Source organism: Choloepus didactylus, chromosome 4 (assembly GCF_015220235.1).
Source record: "Choloepus didactylus isolate mChoDid1 chromosome 4, mChoDid1.pri, whole genome shotgun sequence".
NCBI classification, from domain to species: Eukaryota; Metazoa; Chordata; class Mammalia; order Pilosa; family Megalonychidae; genus Choloepus; species Choloepus didactylus.
In genome coordinates this window covers 129,298,900-129,322,868 of record NC_051310.1, presented here as the reverse complement: position 1 = coordinate 129,322,868, position 23,969 = coordinate 129,298,900, and the positions used below count along the sequence as shown (strand labels likewise).

The 23,969-nt window shown below is 35.0% G+C and overlaps 1 protein-coding gene across 1 annotated transcript in view; it reads right to left on the bottom strand.

The window, feature by feature from the left end:
- The window catches only part of DMXL2 (Dmx like 2), a 251,856-nt gene that overhangs the window by 4,124 nt on the left and 223,763 nt on the right, over nt 1-23,969 (bottom strand). The window contains 12 exon segments of the mRNA XM_037833974.1: nt 177-268; nt 2,527-2,604; nt 3,154-3,281; nt 3,409-3,469; nt 4,112-4,250; nt 6,162-6,283; nt 6,360-6,446; nt 7,221-7,283; nt 10,512-10,629; nt 11,401-11,602; nt 12,032-12,117; nt 12,946-13,076. Of these exon segments, the coding sequence (XP_037689902.1) occupies nt 177-268; nt 2,527-2,604; nt 3,154-3,281; nt 3,409-3,469; nt 4,112-4,250; nt 6,162-6,283; nt 6,360-6,446; nt 7,221-7,283; nt 10,512-10,629; nt 11,401-11,602; nt 12,032-12,117; nt 12,946-13,076 (1,307 nt within the window).

The window sequence follows — 23,969 nt, the reverse complement described above, 5'->3', positions numbered from 1 at the left end:
TTTTTTTTTCAGTAAGGAAGACAATTCTGAGATAAGAATTATGTACCAAAGAAAATTTTTGTATTTCAGGGGTGGGATAGGGGAATACCTTACCACACAGAAATGAACACTTATGGCAAGAATACCTTTCTACCTAAAATTTTATTATTTCTTATTTTGCTTCTCTTTGAACTTACCTATTGTCATTGGATTGTCCAGATGTGGCAACTAGACTTGAAGAGGTAATAAATGCAAAGTCACTCATGGCTTTACTGTGGCACTGCCAACTCTAAGGAAAACAAAACGCAACACGTCATTAAAAATCCAATCAACTTTGGCACAGTATAAACACACATTTCTGCTAATATATTCATGAGCTAAGACGTTTTAAAAAACTCAGTCTAGAATAAAGAATAAGTGATATTCAGAGATTAGCTGTCATTTGCATATTTGGTTAATATACAAAATTGTTTTAAAATAGAGTTGGTGTAAACATGGAATTAAAGCCTTTATGTTTTAGATTATGTGGAAAAGGAGTACATCACAAGTATGTGAACTCACCCAAGCCATTTAATTAAGAGGCCCAAAAGAATTTTAGTGCTAAGGACCTCAAGTACATTTTTTAAACTTTATATAGTAATATAAATTTCAAGTCTAATCAAAATACACATCAACAACCTAAGAAGAAAAATTCTTACATGTCTATCTGGACTTAAAAAGTAACTCTGTAACCTAAATAATCCACCTTCCCTACCTCCTCTATGCTCCCTGGCCCTACTCCAGGCAAAGCGCTAAGGCAGTAATAAAGAAATGGTCAAAAGCATCCTGCAAACAATCACAGGTCTAAGGCTGCCCCAGAAGGCGCCTAAGTATGTTCAAATATGTGAGAAATCATTTACTGAACCAGGAATAACTCTTCTTGTTGGACCAGGTAGATAAATAGAAATTTGTAGGTAAAGACCTAGAAGGAGGATATCAGGGTATTTCAAAATAACACAAGACATTTATCTGTCTGGAATTAGCATGCCATATCTCATTGAAGGCAAAAGGAAAAATTTAAAATTATATCCATTTCTATAAAGACTTTTTTAAAGATACAGTAGTGCTGTAATTTAAGGGAAATACTTGTCTTTTATATATAATTAAGAACATGTATATAGTCTAGAAAAGAAAAACAATAAGTATTTGGGTGATCTAGACCTTAGAGATTCAAAATATATGGAGCCAGAGGCTCTGCATAGATAACCGCCACCCCCTCCCTGCCATGGGAATATGCTTGTCTGCATCAGCAAACATTTTAATATGATTTGGATTAATGAAAGTACCTACTGAGATTGCGAAAGTACCTACTGAGATTGCTTATTTTAAAATCTAGTAAGCAAAATTCTTGTAACAGAACCTGCATGTAATATAGGTATCTAAAATAAATCACTACAAAACTCCACCATTAAGGAGTTAAACAGTTTTCAATATGGATAAAAGTATAATAAAAATTCATCCTGTGCTTGCATGATACACTTCTAAGGTATGACAGCGGCACAGAGAGTTGACAACAGAAGGGTACAAGGGAAAAATTAATAGGAATACCATATTCTATAAAAGTTATAAAAGTTTCACTCAATTTGTCAGAAACTTAAATCCTTCAGAGTGCACCTATGCCAGCTAAGTTCCAAAACCCAGAGGCAATAGCCTCTTCAAGAACATCAACTAAATGTGTCCCTTTGTTTATAAGGTTAACGCCCCTTTTCAACAAAAACAAGTTAGGGTGGTCACTGTCTAGACATTCCTGAAGATTGGAAAGTGATTAGAGGAACGGGTAGCAACAGACAAGATGGAATTTAACAAAGGATTATGAATGCTGAATCTTTATATAATTTTCTTTTCCTTAGTTGCTAGGGAATTAGAATAGTTAGAAGGAAAAAATTGAAATGGTGGGACTGTAACTATAACATCCTTTGAAATTTGTTATATAGCTACTTGTTAAATTGTCATTTGAAACTTATACCTTTTTGTATATGTGTTAGATTTCACAGTAAGGAAATGACTGAAACTATGGTACTATAACCCATAATAACTTTGGAAATTTCCTATATACCTACTAGTTAAATCATGCTTTGGAAGATAGTACCTTTTTGTATATATATTATGTATGTTTCATAATAAGGAAATAACTGAAACTGTGGAATTGTAACCTAGAAGATTCTTTGAAATTTGCTCTGTAACTACTTGTTAAATTGCACTTGGAAAGTTATCACTTTTATGTATATATGTTATATTCTTTGATAAAAAAAATTCATCCTAACTAGGGCCACACACAGGGAAAGCCCTGATATTTTTTCAAATACAATGGTAAAGCTAAAAGCGAGTTTTGTGTTTGTTTTCCTGTGATTTAAGTCTTTTAAAACAAGGGCAAAGATGGGTACTGCTGGGCTGTGGTTGCTGGACAGAACTGTCCCTTTTCCAACAGACACCTCACTGAGGTTCACTGACTGAAACAGACATTTCATAAACAAAGTGGCTATTGTATGTGCTCTGAATGACACTTACCATGTAAGGTTTAGGATTTGATGCAGTTTGGTTTACTTGCCAGATACTCAGAAAGCCCTCTCCATCTGCAACACCACACTATAAGAATGTAAGAGCCAATATTAAACACGGCTTCTTAGTACTCATATAAAAGGTAAAAAAAATTTATGGAAAGGAGAGTCACTCAGACCCAACTTAACAAACACTGCCAGCTATGGTTCTGTTGCTGTAGTTCCTAAGAATGTCCAAGTAGGACAAATGCCCTGCCACCTTTCCACACCCATTCCGTTGTTTTCCTCCAGCCGTCTGTGACAGAATTTAGTTAGGATGGAAGATTTCTCTCAAGAGCTTGACTTGAGCTTCTAGGTACCTCAGCACTCTCAACAGAGGCAGACTTCTTTACACTCAGAGTATTTCAAATCTCTAAGTGGATGATTAACTAATCCATAATAAATTATGTGCTTTATGCTACTATAGGGAGAAAAGGGGGGTATATAAACAGACACCAACAAACTGCCTGCTCAGCTTACACCCAGGGTCACTGAATTTGTTCTTCTAATCATTTACTCATAAATATCCAGAATTATTTCCAGATGACTTTAGCAGTAACCCCGCCCCCCCCCCCCCAAAAAAAAAAAAAAAACTAACCTTGTTGCCTTGTGAATTAAAATATAATCTGGTAACTCTCGCATTGCCTGCTTGGCGGAAGCATACAAGTTGCTGAGGTCGTGTCCATTCAAACATTCGTACACTGCCATCCTGAGCTCCTGTAAGATCTGAAACACAAAAGGAAAAGGAGGAAATAAGAAATTAAAAAGTTAAAGCATTCCAGTATTTTCCATTCTATAAACCAACCTCTAGATGCCAGAGGCCCCTCACAATCCCCGGGTCATAAATACTTACAGTATTGGTGGACTGGGTGCGAGGTCATTCTCTTGACATTATGTAGATTCCTTTTCATAAGCTTTAAAAATATATAGTAAAGAAATGAATTTATTTTGTGCATCACTGAAAAGATGAGGAAGGATATGCTTCAGGTCAAACCTAATAATGATCCTTTTATATGCTATTTTTGAACCACTTAACAGAGCCCTTGTCTGAACAGGTTGAGGAAGCAGAGTCACTTACTGGTGCAGCCTTGGCCTGTGTGGACTGAGAGATGACAAAGCAGCTTAATATGCTGGTAAAGGGACTCTTGCCCAAGTGCCCCTCCCTGAGGACAATCAGGAGTATCTCCAGATTTTTCAGAGCAGAATATGAGAATAGGGACCCTTCACCAGAGTAACAAGAATACTAATAATGCACTTTTCAAACATTTATAATAGACACGAATTCCTCTTTGACCTTGCTTTACCATTTTGTGTCTCAGTTTGCTCACCTAAAATGAAACTGGGGAACAATAATAGCACCTACCACTAGGGTTGTTGTGAGATGTAAGCATGCACCTGGCAAAAAGAAACTCACAATAAATGTTAGCTGTGTTATTATGGTGTTATCTAATGGTCTTTGCCCCTGATGTTTAGGGTCATTCGTATGTCAAAGTGATTTCAACTTATTTTTGAGGGCACCTATATCCAGAAACCATACCTAATAAAAAATAACATACCACGCTAGCTCCAGTGCTAGTCTGTCCGCTGCCCAGCCACGGCAGAGATGAAGGTGGAGGCACCTGACTTGCTGAAGAAGTTGTTGCGCTGGGTTGATAAAGAGTTGTAGTGGAACCACGGTAATCAATATCATCGGAACTGTGAAAAACATTGGTGTGTTCTTGTGAAAGTTCCATTTTTCTCAACACAAATTCCAATTATGCAGCTTATTAGACTACCTATAGGATATTCCTTATTTTAAAAAAAACTGAATAAATATCCATGAGAAAAACTTAGGTACAGGTCCTAATCATAGAAAATTTTAATACTGGTTTCTAGGTCCATAACTTTTTCCTTTTAGGCAAACCATAAATTTAGCCAAATGTTGTTAGGAGGAAACTTCATTGCTGTATAAGTTGAAACAAGTGTTTATTTTGAAGTATTTAACGGTTTCTTTTATCATGTATAGTGTAAAAGATTTTTTCTTCAACAACAGAAAACCCCATGCATCAAAGTAATACATTTTATAAATATTCAAAGTTTAAGGGTTTCTTAGAGTACTAATTAATTTACCATCACATAAAATGTCAAAGTAATTTTTATAATGGAATATATCATATTACATAGTTACATCTACCCTGAAGTGTGATAGAGAAGCCTAGTTATATTAAATGCAAACAAACGAGAGAAGTCAACAAAACAAGGAGACAAGCTATCATAACACCATTCCCACACACAAGAGTCTGGAGGAAAGCAAGAGGGAGAACAAACATGGAGGAGAAACTGCATAACAGCAAAGTGTTGTAAAACATTCTTAGTGCAGTGTCCACAGCTTTATTGAATAGTCTACATTTTTATTTGTAAAAAGAGTTATGCTTATAAGGAGGTAATCAAGAGGAAACAATGCAAAATTACTCAGTAAATATGGGACTTATTAATTCATTCAATTAATTATGTAAATTAATTTTCTTTTAATTATCCAGATTAACTGAATTTATTGACTATTGCATAATTCCTGACACTTCTTTGGGATTAAATGTCAAAATACCACTTCTAGGTATATACCCAAAAGAACTGAAAGCAGGGACTTGAATATATATTTGTATACAATTGTGCATTATACACAATTGCCAAAAGATGGAAGCAATCTAAGTGTCCATCAACTGATGAATGAATAAATAAAATGTGGTATATTCATACAATGGAATATTATTAAGCCATAAAAAGGAATGAAGTGCTGATATATGCAACAACACGGACGAACCTTGATGACATCATGTTGAGTAAAATAAGCCAGACACAAAAGGACATATTATATTATCTCACTGATATGAAATAATTAGAATAAGCAAACCCATAGACTCAGAATCTAGAATATAGGTTACCAAGGGATAGGGTGGGAATAGACAATAGGGAGTTAAGGCTTAAGATGTACAGGGTTCCTATCTGTTAGGATGGAAATGTTTTGGTAATGGATGGTGATGATGGTAGCGCAAAATAGTAAGTATAATCAACACACTAAAATATGTAGCTGAATGTGGTTAAAAGGGGAATTGTTAGGTTGTATATATGGTAACAGAATAAAAATTTTTTAAAAATCCATGGAACTGCACTATACAGTGAACCCTAAGTTAAACCATGGACTATGGTTAATAGTACAATTACAAAAATGTGCTTCCATCAATTGTAACCAATGTACCACACCAAATGCAAGGTGTTAATAATAGGTTGGTATGCGGGAATCCTGTATTTTATGCATGATTGTTCTGTAAACCCACCACTTCTCTAATAAAAATAAAATAAAATTTAAGAATCCCCGGTGTCAGGGATTACTCTGATTCAAATACTATGAACAGTTCAGGGTTCTAATGAAAGAAGTGTGAGTAATTTTTTCATCAATATAGGCAAAGCCTTTTATTGGCAGCTAAACCAATTATGTTTGTCTCCTACACAAACGAAGGGAAAGAGACATTTATACTCTCAAGATAATTAAAATCATGTGCATAAACCTTTAGTGGGTTCTTTCAGAGGAAAACTACATTTAAAATCGACCATATAGTAAAAACAAACCTTTTAGATTCTCTGTCATATTCTTCTCCAATCCAAATATATGACTGACAGGCCAACAGAGAAGTAACATCGAGTTCTTGTACATCATGAGTTGAAGCCAAGACTATTTCATTACAGTTTGCCTGTAAAGCAAGGCAGAGTCAATGATTTAAGCATTTTCATAAAAAGTACATCCATTGTAATACTAAAGCTTCTTACCTTATTAACCGAAAATGCCATGATCATATCTGATTCCTTATGAATGACTTTTGCCTTTCCACCTGGATAGCCCAGATCTGCTTCAACCTACGAAACATTTGTCAGCAGTTTCAGTAGTTGATGCAGTGTAATTCTACATAGAGATATGCACATCCCATAAAATTTAAAAGGATAAGCAGCAGCAAGAAAAAAGGTGCCAATAACTTTGTGTGTTGAAAATGAATTTCAGAAAAATCTGCTGATCTCTGATACCTATAAGTACCCCAATTACAAAGATTTCACATTGTGATTACAGGATTCTGATTAACTGTCACAAAAGATAGTAACATAGTTTTCATTAGTAACTTATAACAGCAATATGTCTCTCATCTCTTCTGAAAATGGGCAAAGATACCGCAGTAAGAATGTATATGCAATAATAGGCACAGAGTGGAGGAAAAAGATACTATAGTTGGAAAGACAAAGGAGCCACATGAGATGAAACACATTTAAATAAAGGTGATGAGATAGGAATAAGGAGAGATTGTAAAGAATAATTAGAAAGGAACGAGGGAGATAGATGAGAGGAAGGAGCAATGACCTGGGGTCAGAGGCAGAATCAAGGAGGAAAGCCAAAACCACTATGTTCAAGAACAATGGTGGGAAAAGTGACAGAGATGAAGACGGAACAGGGAGCAAGAAAGAGAACAACAGCAAGGAAGAGCAAATCAGACACAGTAGAGCATCTCCTGCCCTTTGTCACCATGGTGTGTGAGAGTAATGCAAACTCTGGTTAGCCAGTTGGGCAGGTTAGTATTAGAGATAAGGGTTAGCTCCTTGAACTTTAAAGAATGAGCTAGATACAAGGGCTTTTAATACTACCTTGATGTGGGAATCTTCTGCTATGCAGTTTTGTTTGACCTGCTCCACATGTTCTTCTACAGACTAAATAACACCACACAGTCACAAACACAAAACACATGCATGAAAGGAAATTATAAAGAGAATGAAAAACTTCATGGTGAAATGGCCACTTCATCACTGAAAGATGGTAAAAATGAATATGTAAGTTTTCCTTTAAAAAGTACAAAATGAAGAAAAATTAATTTGATTAAAACTGATGTCATCGATAAACAACACCAAAAAGGGCAAAATTAACATTACTGTGGCTACTACACACAAAAACATAAAAGCTAGTTCAAAATAAATATTAATTATTTATATACCACACATGTAACTTAAAGTTCTAATCTAAACTAATTATTTCACTCTTACTTGAAGGGATATAATCCTTTACTATAATCACATGATTTTTCTCTTATAAGTAGATAAATGTTTGATAAAATCAGGCAGGGAAAGAAATTATACAAATAATTTGCTCCTGGTTGATGACAGATGACAGGATCATAAGGGATATGTGACAGAAGCAATATTTCTGCTCTGCTGTGGAAACTTGGGAAGGTTTGATCAGAGCAATAAACTCCTCCTCCTACTTCTTGAAGAAACTGTATCACTTTTACACAAAGGGCCACTCATATTCTCTGAGTAGGCCTTTAGTGACTGACAAGGCAGCGCCCAGGAGAATGCGGGGATGGAGTGGTAAATGTGTGGAATGGTTAAGAAGAGCCTTCATTCACTGCTCCAACTGATAGAGACAAAGGTCATTAGAGGATGAAGCCCCTTGGGGGAGTGCCAGACAACTCATGCTAGAGATGTTATTCATAAAAATCCTTTATTCATACAGCAATACTTGCAGGGGAAGTGAGAATTCACCCTGTATAAAGCTTTAAAGGTGTCAAAAAAAAAAGAGCAGCATCTGTTTAATCAATTAGCTACGTTTGTCAAATTTATTGTTTTGTGAAATATCCATCTTTAATATATTCAGTGAGTAAAAACACATTATGACTATATCCAAAGTTTCAGCATTTCCCAGAATTTTCCTTTTTAAAATGTTTAAAAATTAGCCAAAAATTTTAGCATTTTTAGGATTACTTTATGAATTTCACTAATGTGTTGAATTTGCCAAATTTATTAATTATGAAAATGCTGTTTAAAGAATTATAAAGTACTCTCATTAGATAGGGTAGTTTTACTATATTTTGCATATTTCTGAGCTTAGTAATCAGTTTTAAATTTTGTCTTAACAGCTATAAATTTTTTTCATAATTGTTTTTCTTAAAAACAAATTTTAGCAGATCTGCACTGTTCAATAAAGTAGTCATAACCATGTGTGCTTATTTAACTTTAGATTAATTAAAATTAAACAAAATTTTAAAAGCAGTTATTCAATCTCACTAGCCACATTTCAATACACTAATGTGTAGTTAGTGACTATTGCATTGGACAGATAAATATTTTCACAAAGATTTCCATTGTCATAGGAAGCTCTATTGGATGGCACTGGACAAGACAGTAAGTTCATTTAGTGATTCAAAATTAAAAAGGTATAAAATATTACATAATAACAATTCTTTGCACCCTAACCCCAGCCATGACTTCTCTTCTCTGGAGCCAACCAATGCTTATATAGAATTTTAATAAATGTTCAATTTAACTCTGCAGGCCTCCCTGCTCATGGGGACTCTGCTGGAAGAAAAATACAAGAGACCACTCAGCCTGCCTGCTTATCCCAAGAGCTCAGAGACTGAGGGCCATAACAGAGGGAGACTAAGGTGCAGAAAGAGGGAGAGACTGAGTCAAGGAAGAGAAGGGGAAAAACTAGAGAGGAGAGAGAAGATCCTGAAAGGCAAGACAAGTTTGAGGGTCTGAGAAATCTAGATACTTGGCTTCCCATGGCACTCTAAGGCTCTGACAATTCATCCAATACAAATGGCTACAAGCATCATGAATAGTTAAAACATCTTCAATAAATCAGTAAGCTTAATAATTCAAAGAACTAAACACACAGAAAATCTATCCTTCAATGAACTGCCTTTAAGTGAATACACAGAGCCCTAAATACAGCAAGTATCTTTCTTAGATCTCTGTATCTAATTTCATAGAATTTGGACTCAGAATCACTATAGGAAATGCTGTAAACAGTGGCTTAAATGGAAGATGAACAGAATTTGACCCTGTGATTTCCCTAACAACCCCTATATCAATAATTTCAATACCACTGTGGTCTTCTGTTACCAAAAAGAACTCAAAAGAAATTCCTTTAGTCTATTCCCCCACTTCCCCATTTAAGTACATAATTTTTAAATCCGTAGAGAAGATAACTGACTAATCACTAGTGCTGAACACAACTACCATCCAAGTAAGTTGGTGATTACTGAAAAGAAAGAGTATAGCAGATTCTGCTACCCTAGGTTAGGGGGAAAAACAGCACCTCTATATTTTACTGTGGGAAATTGAGCTATGTGGACTGTCTTCTCTTGGTTTTCACTTCTCTGAGTAAAATATAATTCATTTTTCTTTTCCCAGAGATTTTGGTTGCCAAATCTTTAATAACATTTGACGTACTACTCTGAACACTTTAAATTGCCTATCACCCCATTTAAATGGCCCCCAAAGGACTTAATGGGTCTGTGTAACCCTCATTTTGGAAGGGAAGAGGTCATTTTAAGTATCTAAAAGTGCTAGCTTCCCAAATTCCTGATTCTTCTTGAACCACGAATGATTATAACACTAATTTATATTTAGCTTAAAAATCACCACACCATGAACTTCTGCATTGCTATGTAAAAACAATCTTCCTTCATCTTGTATTTGGTATTTCTGCAGTCTCTCACAAAACTATCCTGAATTTGTCACTTTACAAGTTTATCCTGTTCATTTCTAGATGCTAAAAAATAAAATGCTTTTAAAGGTTGTATTTTTTATTGAATGGTATTCATAAATCTATATTGCAGAGAATACTCATTTATATTTTAAACCCCTCAGACAGCATTCATCACAATGTTTATTTAGATGTAATCCCAATGTCAAATACTACAAAGGAGGTACCAATGGCCATTTAATTATACATGATTTATCAAGAGACCTATGTGGTTTCATTGTTATGAAATGAAAATTTAAGATTTTATTTCAAAAGAAGTTCACTGTAGCTCAACAAACATTGACTATTACCCATGATATATAAAAGATAAAGTTCCAACCAAAAAGAAAATTTCAAAATAAATCAAGTAGTTACTTCATTAGAAATTTTAAAAAATACATTTCTCCAAATACCTCACTCTGTTTCCTTTTCTTAGTGAAAATATATCTAATAAATGTCTCTTGAAGGACTTCTTGTTTAACGAGGAAATGCCAAAGACGTTTGACTGGAAGTGCGGAAGACTCACGAGATCTATTAAAAAAAATTCACACATCACACTATTTTAGTGCATAGAAAATGTTTCCTATTTGTAGGTACCTTTTAAAGAAACCGTCCATAATATACTGCCGAAAAGATACAGCATTAAGCAGAAGAAAATTTCTCAATTTATTTCACTTTTTTTTTTTTTTAGTTCTCTTAAAAATCATCCCTTCTTATAGCAATTAATTACAGGCTCTCAGAATGAATAGGCTGAGGTGACGGTCAAATGAATCTCTTATTATTCTATTTCTAAATGATACTTTAGATTATAAACTCATAGATTTAATTTACAAACAGAGTAGAAAGCCTGGCTCATTCAAGCTTATGAGCAGTACTCTTAACCATGGCTAGTTTTCTTAAAAAAAGGCAAGCTGTTATCAAAAGGGGCTTAGATAGGCAGGCAGTCAATCAAAACACTAATAAAAAACCTCAATGTGTATACTGCTAAATTACTGAAAAAATATCAGTCTCACTTTGTTTACATATACAGATAATTATCTCCTCAATATTTCTGTAAGAGTTCTTAAAATAACAACAAAAATACAGAAGTTAATAAAATGTCTGTTGAATTAGAGGTAATAGTGGGAAAAATAATGGAAATCCAGATTTCTGATGTTATCCTTAGAGTTTACTGCTGGAAATACTTTTGCAAGTTCAAAAGTAATGAACATTTTGAAGGCTCCTGATATATTTTGTCAAATTGCTTTCCATAAAACTCAAATCAAGCTACACTCACATCAGCATTATAAATTGCTTTCTTACTTGAATGGAGTATTTTCAGGTTCTAGCATTGCTTTATTTCGAAGAATAGCTGGTCCAGCTCCTACTGAAAGGTCAGTGGGGTATGTGTTGATGTAGTTAGGAGGTGGACCTTCAAATTGATCCATTTTTTCCTGTAAGATCTGTTCCCAGTTCTCCAAGTTTTTAATTACAGCAAGACCTAATGGTGACGTTACAGGCAGCTCTAAAAGGTGACAGAATATATAATTTTATTTTGATTAAAGATATTGGTCATCATGCACATTTAAAAAAATCTGAATTCTTAAACCAAGACTTCCGAAAATACAAATAAGTCAAATACAAATTAGGAAATGTTAATCTAATGCCATTTGGTTTCTTACTGCTTTCAACAAAACAAAAAGCCAGCTTTTTAAAATGAGCTTAGAAAATGTCTAGGTTTCCTGTTCTTTCAACATTCTCGGTAGACAATGATTCTTGCTATCACTTAAAATGATAGACTGGAGCTTAAAATAAACAAGACCTCATAAAATCTCCAATGCAGAATTTCTTTTTTAGTACCAACTGCCCTTTTATATATAAATTTTGTAAAACAGGAACCTTGATGGTAATCCATTACAATTAAATAACATTAATTTTCAAATTCCAAACTCACCAGAGAATTCTAATCCAGCAATAGGAAAGAAATTCCTGATATTGTGAAGTGCTAGTTTAACCATTGTCAAATGAAGGAGAGTCCAGCTGTTCAGGGGGACAAAAAAATATTTTCCTTAATTGAAAAATAAAATCATGTTCTTTCTTTACTCTTTAAAGAAACTGGAAGATAGAAATATTAAATGAACTGATAACTTAAGAACTAATACAGAGCTAAACAAAACCCAGATGCCACAAACATATATTACATTCTATTGCTGTAAGCTATTTGCACTGTGCAAACCTAACTCTCTCCAGAGATATACGACAACTAAGGATATAATTACTGGCAGATTAGCTAAAGGGGTTTGGTCCAGGGGAAAGGCCCAACCTGGAGGAAAGGGAGGTATCTGCATTTTTTTATCCAAATGAATTTCTACAGAGGAATCTGTGAGGGAGAAAACTTGGAGTGGAGAAGCATAATAATGTTCCTTGTCAATTATTTAGCCCTATTTCCAACCCAGAAAAAAAGGGTGTTATTGATTTTTACCATACAAATATCACACTTTTGTAGTGTCTGAAAAGAAGAGATATGCAACGATAATCACACTTGCAGTATCTGAAAATTACATAGTAGAAAAATATTCACTATACAGTCACATGTAATCCAGTTAAGTTCTAATAGCACATCAATACATAAATATATTTTATCACTAAAAATTATGTTTTTCCTCTGTATGAAAGGTATTCTTTGAAACTGGAGTGAAGGAAATATTCTACCATCTGGAAATTTAGCTCAAAGGAAAAGAATTCCTATTCTGAAAATTTAACTCAGTTCTTACACATATTCATCTTAATAATGTTACTTAAAGTTAATAACATGAGGATTTTCTACTAAGGAAATAAGGAAATGCCAGGAAAAAAAGTCTTATTTACCTATAGGAATTTGGATCTTGGTGTTCCTGGATTTGTATATCTGAAAAAAAAGCATCATCTTCTTCTTCATCACTATGAATACTTTCATCTGAATCATATATAACAGCACTATCAGACAAGGGGAGAAATGGCTGCAATAAAAGGTAAGAAGTTATTTTTAAAATATAAAATTTATTTATTTTTGTCCTAATTTAAAATTGAATTTTTAAATGGTATCAATTTAAGTAAAATTTTTCTTTTGCAGAGGATATGGTGTTAGGGCTAGAAAAGTCATCAAAACTAAACTAAAACTCTTAGATTCCATAAAATAATCTAGTAGCTAAATATATAACATATTTTAAAAAATCAGTATTTTTCTTCTTATTTATCAGAAGTAACCAATTATAAAAGTCTAAAGGAAAAAGATACAAAGAGAAACATAAAATATAAAAGGAAAAACTTTATGAGGATTGTGAAAGAGCAATAATGAAGGACATTAAAAACCCTTCTAAAAGTTATATTATAGAAGGAGACCAAAACATGTGGAAACTATCATTCTTCACAAGTTAATTGATAGGTTTTCAGTAATTTTAATAAAAATCCCCATTGGTATTTCTTTTCCTTTTGGGGGGGGGGGTGTCATATTGATAATGATTCTGAAGTTAACAGGAAGAAAACTTAGAAGAGATTAGCTGAGAAGTCTTTTAAAAATGAAAGACAGCATTTCTCATTGGATATTAGAATAAGTAATTAATAGAAGTATGATCTAACAATTGAGTAATAGAAAAATTTAGTCCAAAAAGAGTCTAAGAATTTAATCTATGACAAAGATATCATAAGTTAACGGGGAGAAAAGGAAGGATTATTAAATGACTGATGTTAGAACTGCTAGTTAGTAATTTGTGGGGATAGAAGATAAAGAGGGAAATAAAGACTGACCCTCATTTTATTCCACATAAATGAGAGAGCCAGAAGTTAAAATGGAGGCAGAGAAGGACCAAGAAGAGGAAACAGAGGAGAACTAAATAATAAAAATAAATCTAGAGAAACTTCTGGGAAGATGGCAAAATAGGAGAGGCAGAACAAAATTCTCCCCCATGGAATAACTAGAGGAAAGGCAGAAAACCACCAAAATAACAGTTCCAGGGTACAAGCAGCCAGAGGAGGACCTCTACAATATATAGTGGAGACTTGGTGGAAAGAGCGGAGAAATTACGTCTGAAAGGACGGGTGGTTTATTCAACTGGGACCACCTCTGCCAGCAGCAGTGATGAGCCAGCGGCTGATGGGGGAAGGAAGAGCTCTCTACTCCTGCACACCCATATCAGCAATTAGCTGGGGAGATTACCCTTCTCAGCCCTGCAACCAGGAGCTCCCATGAGGGAACTCAGGAACTATGGACCAGTACTGACTGCACACAGAAAATTTGGTGCATTTACTCTTCCTCCATGGAGGTTCATGGTGTGCATGGGCGAAAGGTGGGGATAAGTGAGGGTGTCACACGGAAGCACCAGGAGCTCCTCCCCCACACAGAGGCTCATGGGCACATGGCAGGCAAAGACCTTGGGGGCCAACTAAAAGCAGAGCACTTTTGAGCTGACTGTGGTCCACCTGGAGACCTGGGTATCACCAGACCCACTGTGCCCTTAAGTGGACTCTCTGCTAAACTGCACAGGCCCCACCCCAACCCCAGCAAGTTGTAGTTCTGCTAAACTCTATATAAATGTACAAATAATCCTGCATCTCTCAAAATAACCTTATCAAGATTAGCAAAAACCCTGAAATCAACAGAAAATCACAAAGCATATGAAGGTCCAAGCCAAACAACCAAATTAAAAAGCCGGAGGAGACACATAACTTGGAGCAATTAATCAAAGAAGTACACGCAAATCTCCAAAACAACTTCAGTGGGTTGGCTAAAGACAGACATCAAGAAGATTCTTGAAAAGCATAAAGAAGAATTTGTAAGAGTAAATAGAAAAATAGCACATCTTATGAAAATAAAAGACTATAGATCAAATTTAAAATATACTAGAGATACAGAACAGCAGATCTGAAGAGGCAGAAGAAAGAATAAGTGAACTAGAGGACTGTACAATCGAATGCAAATGTACAAAAGAACAAATGGAGAAAAAACCAAAATATTTGAAATGGATCTCAGGGAACATGAAGCACACAAGTATAAGAATCATTGGTGTCAGAGACGGAGAAGAGAAGAACTAAAGGGCTAGGAAGAGTATTTGAGGAAATAGTTGGGGAAAACTTCCCAACCCTTATAAAAGACACAACTATGCAAATCAAAGAAGCCCAACGAACTCCAAATAGAATAAATCCAAACAGACTGACTCTGAGACATATACTAATCAAATTGTCAAATGCTGAAGAGAAGGAGAAAGCCCTGAAGGCAGCAAGAGAGAAGCAATTCACCACATATGAGGGAAACCACATAAGACTAAGTACTGGCTACTCAGTGGGCGCCATGGAACAAGAAGGCAGTGGTATGACATATTTAAGATACTGAAAGAAAAATTTCCAGTCAAGAATTCTTTATTGAGCAAAGTTCTCCTTCAAAAGTGAGGAACAGTTTAAAAATTTCACAAACAAATGCTGAAAGAATTTGTTAATAAGAGACCTGCCCTGCAAGAAATACAAAAGGGAGTTCTACCAGCTGAAAAAAAAGAAAGCAGAGAGAGGTCTGGAGAAGGGCACAGAACTGAAGAGTATTAGTAAGGGTAACTTAAAGGGAAAAAAGAGGAGGGGGGCAGATAGATATGACAAATAAAAACCAAAGTATAAGATGGTTGGTTCAAGAACTGTCTTTACAGTAATAACTTTGAATATGAATGGATTAAATTCCCCAATTGAAAGATACAGACTGGCAAAACGGATTAAAAAGTATGCTCCATCGTTATACTGTTTATAAGAGACTCATCTTAGACCCAGCAACACAAAGAGATTGAAAGTGAAAGTATGGGAAAAAAAATTCCACGCAAACTGCAGGCAAAAGAAAGCAGGGGTAGCAATACTAATGTCAGACAAAATAGACTTAAATGCAAAGATGTCACAAGACACAAAGAAGGACACTAATATATTAATAAAAGGGACAAGCCACCAAGAAGAAATAACAATCATAAATGTTTATGCACCCAATCAAGGAGCTCCAAAGTACATGACACAAACACTGGCTAAACTGAAGGGAACAACAGACACATCTATAATAATAGTGGGAGACTTCAATACACCACTCTCTTCTTATTGATAGAACAACTAGACAGAGGACCATTAAGAAAACTGAGAACCTAAACAACATGATAAATGAATTAGACTTAACAGACAAATATAGATCGGTGCATCCCAAATTATCAGGATACATATTCTTCTCTAGTGCTCATGGAATGTTCTCCAGGATACAGCATATGCTAGGGCACAACACAAGTCTCAACGACTTTAAAAAGATTGAATTTATTCAAAGCGCATTCTCTGACCACTATGGAATGCAGCTGGAAATCAATAATCACCAAAGAACTGAATCTTTCACAAATATATGGAGGTTAAACAACATACTCCTAAACAATCTGTGGGTCAAAGAAGAAATTGCAAGGAAACTGGTAAATATCTAGAGATGAATGAAAATAAGAACACAATATATCAAAATCTATGGGATGCAGTGAAGGCAGGCTGAGAGAGAAATTTATAGCTCTTAATGCATACATTAAAAAAGGTGAGCTAAAACCAAAGACCTAACTGACCAACTGAATAAGATGGAGAATGAACAGCAAGCTACCCCTAAAGCAAGTAGAAGAAAAGAAATAACAAAGATAAAAGCAGAAATAAATGCTCTGGAGAAGAAAAAAAAACAATAGAATAAATACAACCAAAAGTTGGTTCTTTGAGAAGATCAACAAGATTGATAAACCCTTAGCTAGACTGACAAAATAAAAAAGAGAGAAGACCCAAGTAATCTCAGAAATGGGGGGGGGGGGTGTCATCACTATGGATTCCAAAGAAATTTAAAAAATCATAAGATACTATGAACAACTGTATGGCAACAAACTGGACAACCTAGAGGAAATGGAAAATTTCCTGGAAACACATGAACAACCTAGACAAACCTAAGAAGAAATAGAAGACCTCAACAAACCAATAACAAGAGATCCAATCAGTCATCAAAAAACTTGCAACAAATAAAAAGCCCAGGGCCAGATGGCTTCACAGCGAAATTTTACCAAACATTCCAAAAAGAACTGACACCATTCCTGCTCAAACTCTTTCAAAAAACTGAAGAAAAAGGAATCCTACCTAACTCATTTTATGATGCTAATATCACTCTAATACCAAACCAGATAAAGATACCACAAGAATGGAAAACTATAGGCCAATTTCCCTAATGAATATAGATGCAAAAATTCTCAACAAAATACTTGTAAACCAAATCCAAAGGTACATTAAAAGAATTATACACCACAACCAAGTGGGATTCATTCCAGGCATGCAAGGGTGGTTCAACATAAGAAAACCAATCAATGTAATACAACACATTAAAAATCAACTGATCATCTCAATAGACACTGAAAAAGCATTCGATATAATTCAGAATCCTTTTTTGATAAAAACACTTCAAAAGGTAGGAATTGAAGGAAACTTCCTCAATATGGTAAAGAGCATATATGAAAAATCCACAGAAGGCACAGTACTGAACAGTGAGAGACTGAAAGCCTTCCCCGTTAAGATCAGAAATGAGACAAGGATGCCCACTGTCACCACTATTATTCAACACTGTGCTAGAAGTTCTAGCCAGAGTAATTAGGCAAGAAAAAAGAAATAAAAGCCATCCAAATTGGAATGGGGGAAAATAAAGGTAACAAAGTTTCATGGCTATGAGATTTCAAATAGTCGAGAGGCTATCCTGGAGGTTACTTTTGTGCAAGCTTCAGCTAGCTATTCAAAATGGCCACAGTATATGAAACACAAATCAACAGTAGTCCTGAAAATCCTAAAGAATACCCAGATCCCTACTGGAGACTCTATAGAAGTTTCACTCACTAAGCTGATTTCTCAGAAACTTAAATCCACCAGAACATTCCTATGCCAGAGAAGTCCCCAAACCCAGAAGCAACAGCCTCTTCAAGAACATCAACCAGATGCATCCCCCTTCACCACATTGTTGACACCCCTTTTCAATGTGAACAAGTTAGGGTGGTCACTGCCCAGATATCTCTGAAGACTGACACTGATAAAATGAAAGGAAGGAGTAGCAACAGACAAGATAGGATTTAATAAAGGATTAAGAATACTGAATCTTTATATTAATATATATATTTTAGTCTCTGGGGTATTAGAATAGCTGGAAGGAACTAACTGTAATTGTAACCCATAACATGCTTTGAAATTTGCTGTATAAGTACTTTGTACTTTGAAAGTTAACACTCTTCTGTATTTATGTTATATTTCACAATAAGGAAATAATTGAAATTGTGGAACTGTAACCCATTACATTCTTTGAAATTTGTTCTATAACTACTTGTTCAATCATACTTTGAAAGTTATCACTTTTCTGTATATATGTAATATTTCACAATAAAAAATATTAAAAAAATAAACCTATCTATTAGTGGAAAGGACTTTCTTTGCTAAGAACAATGTAATAAATCACAAAGAAAAATATGGATAGATATGACTGAATAAAATTTTTCAAACTTCTGTAAGTCAAAAAATCATAGACAAAACTAAAAAGAAAATAATGAGCTGGAAAAGTGTCACAATAAGATAAATTGATAATTTCCTTAATAAACAACAAGTCCATAACAAGTAAGGAAAAGAGGCTTCCATTTGGCATGATCTGTTTGAGGCCCATGAGTCTGCAAATCTTCTCCAGTGAAACATGGTAAAAGCTTACAGAGTAAGTGGAAAAGGAGCTTGGCAGACTGAAAAGTATTCTCAAAGTAGACAGTAATGTTTTAATGAAAGATGTTCAAGAGATAGCAACTATATTGGCACCTAATCATTATCAAGAAAAAACGCACTGTACAGTGGAAGATGAAAAAGATGACATGAAAATGGAAACTGATATTAAGAGAAACAAAAAGAGTATTCCAGACTAGTATGGACAGTACCCAGTATGGATGAACCAGAAGCAAAAAAGACTGAAAGTAAAGCGAGAGAAAGGGAAGGGGAAAAGTTTGGCAGTTCCTCAGAAAGTTAAATATCAAATTACAATATGACTGGCAAGTCCTCTCCTAGGTATGTACCTAAAGAACCGAAAACAGGGATGCAGACAGATATTTTTACACCACATTCATCACAGTATTATTCACAATTGCCAAACGGTGGAAGTAACCCTGTATCTAGTCAACCAATGAGTGGATGAACAAATCTGGTATAAACATACAATGGAATATTATTCAGCCATAAGAAGGAATGAAGTTCTGATACATGTGACAATGTGGATGAACCCTGAGGACATCATATTGAGTGAAATATGCCAGATCTGAAATGACAAATATTGTATAACCTCACCAATATGAAATAATTAGAATAAGCATATTCATAGAGCCAGAAACTGTAATGCGGGCTACCAAGGGCCAGTTGTCGGTAGGCAATGGGGAGTTAAAAATTGGTACAGAATTTCTATTTGGTAATAGGTGGTGGTGATGGTAGCACAATATTGTGAACATAATTAACATCACTGAATTATACACCTGAATGTGGATAAAGTGGGAAATCTGAGGTTGTATATATGTTACTAAGATAAAATTTTTTAAAATCCATAGGACTGTAAAACACAAACAGGGAACCCTAATACAAATCATAGACTATAGTTTAATGGTACAATTATAATATTATTTCATTAATTGTAACAGGTCCACGGTAATGCAAAGTGTTAATAGTTGGGAGGGGGAGATCAGGGAATTCTACATTTTCTGCATGATTTTTTGGTAAACCTACAGCTTTTCTAATAAAAAATATTTTAAAAATCACATCATAGCTATTTAAAAAAAAGCGACATCTTTATCATGGAAAACTTGTAACATACATTAAAGGAGACTCCTATGTACCATCATTCAGTTTCAAAAATTATCAACTGTTGGACAATATTGTTTCATTTATACTCCTGACCAATCCCCAGGACTGTTTAAGAACAAACTCAAGATGTCACAAAATTTCATTTACAAATATTTCAGTGTTTCTTTTTTAAAAACAAGGTTTTTGAATAGAACCATAATCTCTCTCTCTGACACACACACATACACACAATCCTTAATATCAAGCGTCCACGTGCGATTGTGAAAACCCTGTGACTGACATTTCCTTTATCCAGTAGACGGGCAGATGAGAAATAAAATAAAGAAAAAATGCATATAAATAATAAGAGGAGATAAAGGATATGGGATATTTTGGGTGTTCTTTTTTATTTTTTTTATTTTGGAGTAATGAAAATGTTCTAAAATTGACTGTGGCGATGAAATGCACAACTATATGATGATACTGAGAGCCACTGATTGTATACTTTGGATAGATTACATGGTGTGTGAATATATCTTAATAAAATTGCTTCTAAAAAAAATCAAGTGTCCAGACAATATTCACATTTTCAGTTGTCTGTTGACAATATTCACATTTTCAGTTGTCTGTTAAATGTTTTTGTACAATTAGTTTGTTAAATCAGGATCCAAAATAAGATTTATATATTACAATTGGCTGATATGTCTTAAGTCTCTTTTCAACTATATGCTCCACCTCCATCTCTCCCTCATTTTTTTTTTAAAAATTCAATTTTATTGAGATTGTTAACATACTGTGCAATCACCCAAAGTATAAAATCAATTGTTCATTGTAGGGGAACTAGTGATAGAGAGCAATTAAGGAAGAGGAAATGATAACCCAGTAAGAACAGATAAGCTATCGTGGGTAAATCTAATGTTCTGGGAATGCCCAGGAATGACTATGGTCTGTTAATTTCTGATGGGTATAGAAGGAACAAGTTCACAGAAATGTTGCTATATTAGGTTACTCTCTTGGGGTAGAGGAGGAACATGTTGGAAGTAAAGTAGTTATCTTAGGTTAGTTGTCTTTTTCTTACTCCCTTTTTATGGTTTGTTGGAAAATTTTTTTTTTTGTATTTAAAAAAAATTTTTTTATATATAGTTGATTAAAAAAATGAAAAAAAATATGCAGCGCCCCCTTGAGGAGCTGGTAGAGAATGCAGGGATATTGAACTTCCCCACCTCGATGGTTGCTGATGTGCTCACAGATACAGGGGACTGGTGGTTTGATGGGTTGAGCCCTCTACCACAGGACTTGCCCTTGGGAAGACTGTTGCTGCAAAGGAGAGGCTAGGCCTCCCTATAACTGTGCCTGAGAGCCTCCTCCCGAATGCCTCTTTGTTGCTCAGATGTGGTCCTCTCTCTCTAGCTAAGTCAACTTGGCAGGTGAAATCACTGCCCTTCCCACTACGTGGGATCAGACACCCAGGGGAGTGAATCTCCCTGGCAACGTGGAATATGACTCACGGGGAGGAATGTAGACCTGACATTGTGGGATGGAGAACATCTTCTTGACCAAAAGGGGGATGTGAAAGGAAATGAAATAAGCTTCAGTGGCAGAGAGATTCCAAAAGGAGCTGAGAGGTCACTCTGGTGGGCACTCTTATACAGAATATTGACAACCCTTTTTAGGTTCTAGTGAATTGGAGTAGCTAGCAGTAAATACCTGAAACTATCAAACTACAACCTAGAACCCATGAATCTTGAAGACAATTGTATAAAAATGTAGCTTATGAGGGGTGACAATGTGATTGGGAAAGCCATAGGGACCACACTCCCCTTTGTCTAGTTTATGGATGGATGAGTAGAAAAATGGGGGAAGGAAACAAACAAACAAACAAAGGCAGCCAGTGTTCTTTTTTACTTTAATTGCTTTTTCACTTTAATTATTATTCTTGTTATTTTTGTGTGTGTGGTAATGAAGGTGTCAGGGATTGAGTTTGGTGATGAATGCACAACTATGTAAAGGTACTGTGAACAATCAAATGTATGCTTTGTTTTGTATGACTGCATGGTATGTGAATATATATCAATAAAATGAATTAAAAAAAATCAATTGTTCACGGTACCATTATATAGTTGTGCATTCATCACCACAATTTTTGGAACATTTTCATTACTCCAGAAAAGAAATAAAAAGAAAAGAGAAAACTCAAAACCTCCCATACCCATAACCACACGCACCATTATAGACTCATAGTATTGGTATAGTTCATTTGTTACTGTTGATGAAAGAATGTTAAAATACTACTAACTGTAGTACATAGTTTGCAATAAGTACATTTTTTCACTATATGCCCCTCTATTATTAACTTCTAGTTATAATGTCACACATTTGTTCTAGTTCATGAAAGAGATTTCTAATATTTGTACAGTTAATCATGGAAATTGTCCACCACAAGATTCACTGTTTTATACACTCCCATATTTTAACTCCCAACTTTCCTTCTGGTGACATACATGACTCTAAGTTTCCCCTTTCCACCACATTTACACACCATTCAGCACTGTTAGTTATTCTCACAATAACGTGCTATCGTCACCTCTGTCCAATTCCAAACGCTTAAGTTCAACCTAGTTAAACATTCTGCTCATAATAAGCAACCACTCCCCATTCTTTATCCTGGTAACCTATATTTTATGTCTATGAGTTTACATATTATAATTAGTTCACATCAGTGAGACCATACAATATTTGCCCTTTTGTGTCTGACTTATTTCACTCAATATAGTGAACTAAGTCTTATTTCTGCCTCTTGAGCTCTGCTGTTGTATGTCTCCATTGTGTTTTTCCTCTTGTGTTGTGTTTTTCATTTCCATAGATTCTGCCCGTTGTTTTTTTCAAACTTTTGATTTCTACCTTATGTTCACCCAGTGTTTTCTTTATATCCTTCATCTCTTTTGCCATATCTTCCCTAAACTCATTGACTTGGTTTTTGAATTGATTTAGCATATTTATTACAGCTTCATCAACTCGTTTTTTTTTTTAAGACAGTTTTGTTCACACACCGTAATTCTGTCCTAAGTAAACAATTGATGGTTCCCTGCATAATCACATATTTATGCATTCACCACCATCACCACTATCTATATAAGGACATTTCCATTCTTTCCACAAAGAAAGAGGAAAAGTCAAAGATGGTGAAGAGACAAAAGAAAAAGAAAAAGACAAAAAAGACGGCAGCAAAAGAGCAAAAAAAGGAAAGACAGAATTAAAATAAAGTACAATAAAAGAGTCAGACAACATCACCAATGGCAAGAGTCCCACACCCCTCCCTTACATGACCCTCTCACAGGCATCCAACTTTGGTACATTGCCCCTGCCACATCAAAGGAAGAATACGATGTTCCCACCAACTATAGTCTCTAGTTTACATTGATTGCATTTGTTTCCCCAATCCCACCCAACTTGCAGGGATGACATTCATCAGTTCTCCCACATGTAAAAACATACTTGTACATTTTATCACAATTGCTGAGCATTCTATGTTTCACTAAGTTTATACAGTCACAATCTTTATTTTCCCTCTTTCCTTCTGTGTCACACATGTCCCTAATCTTTCTCTGTCAACCATATTCACAGTCATCTTTGTTCAGTGTACTTACATGTTGTGCTACCATCACCCAAAATTGTGTTCCAAACTTCTCACTCCTGTTTTTCCTGTCTGTAGTGCTCCCTTTAGTATTTCCTGTAGAGCAGGTATCTTGTTCACAAACTCTCTCATTGTCTGTTTGTCAGAGAATATTTTAAACTCTCCCTCATATTTGAAGGAGTTTTGCCAGATATAGGATTCTTGGTTGGCACTTTTGCTCTTTCAGTATCTTAAATATACCACACCACTTCCTTCTTGCTTCCATGGTTTCTACTGAGAATTCCGCACATAGTCTTATCAAGTTTCCTTGTATGTGATGGATCGCTTTTCTCTTGCTGCTTTCAGGATTCTCTCTTCATCTTTGACGTTTGATAATCTGATTAAGTATCTTGGAGTAGGTCTATTCAGA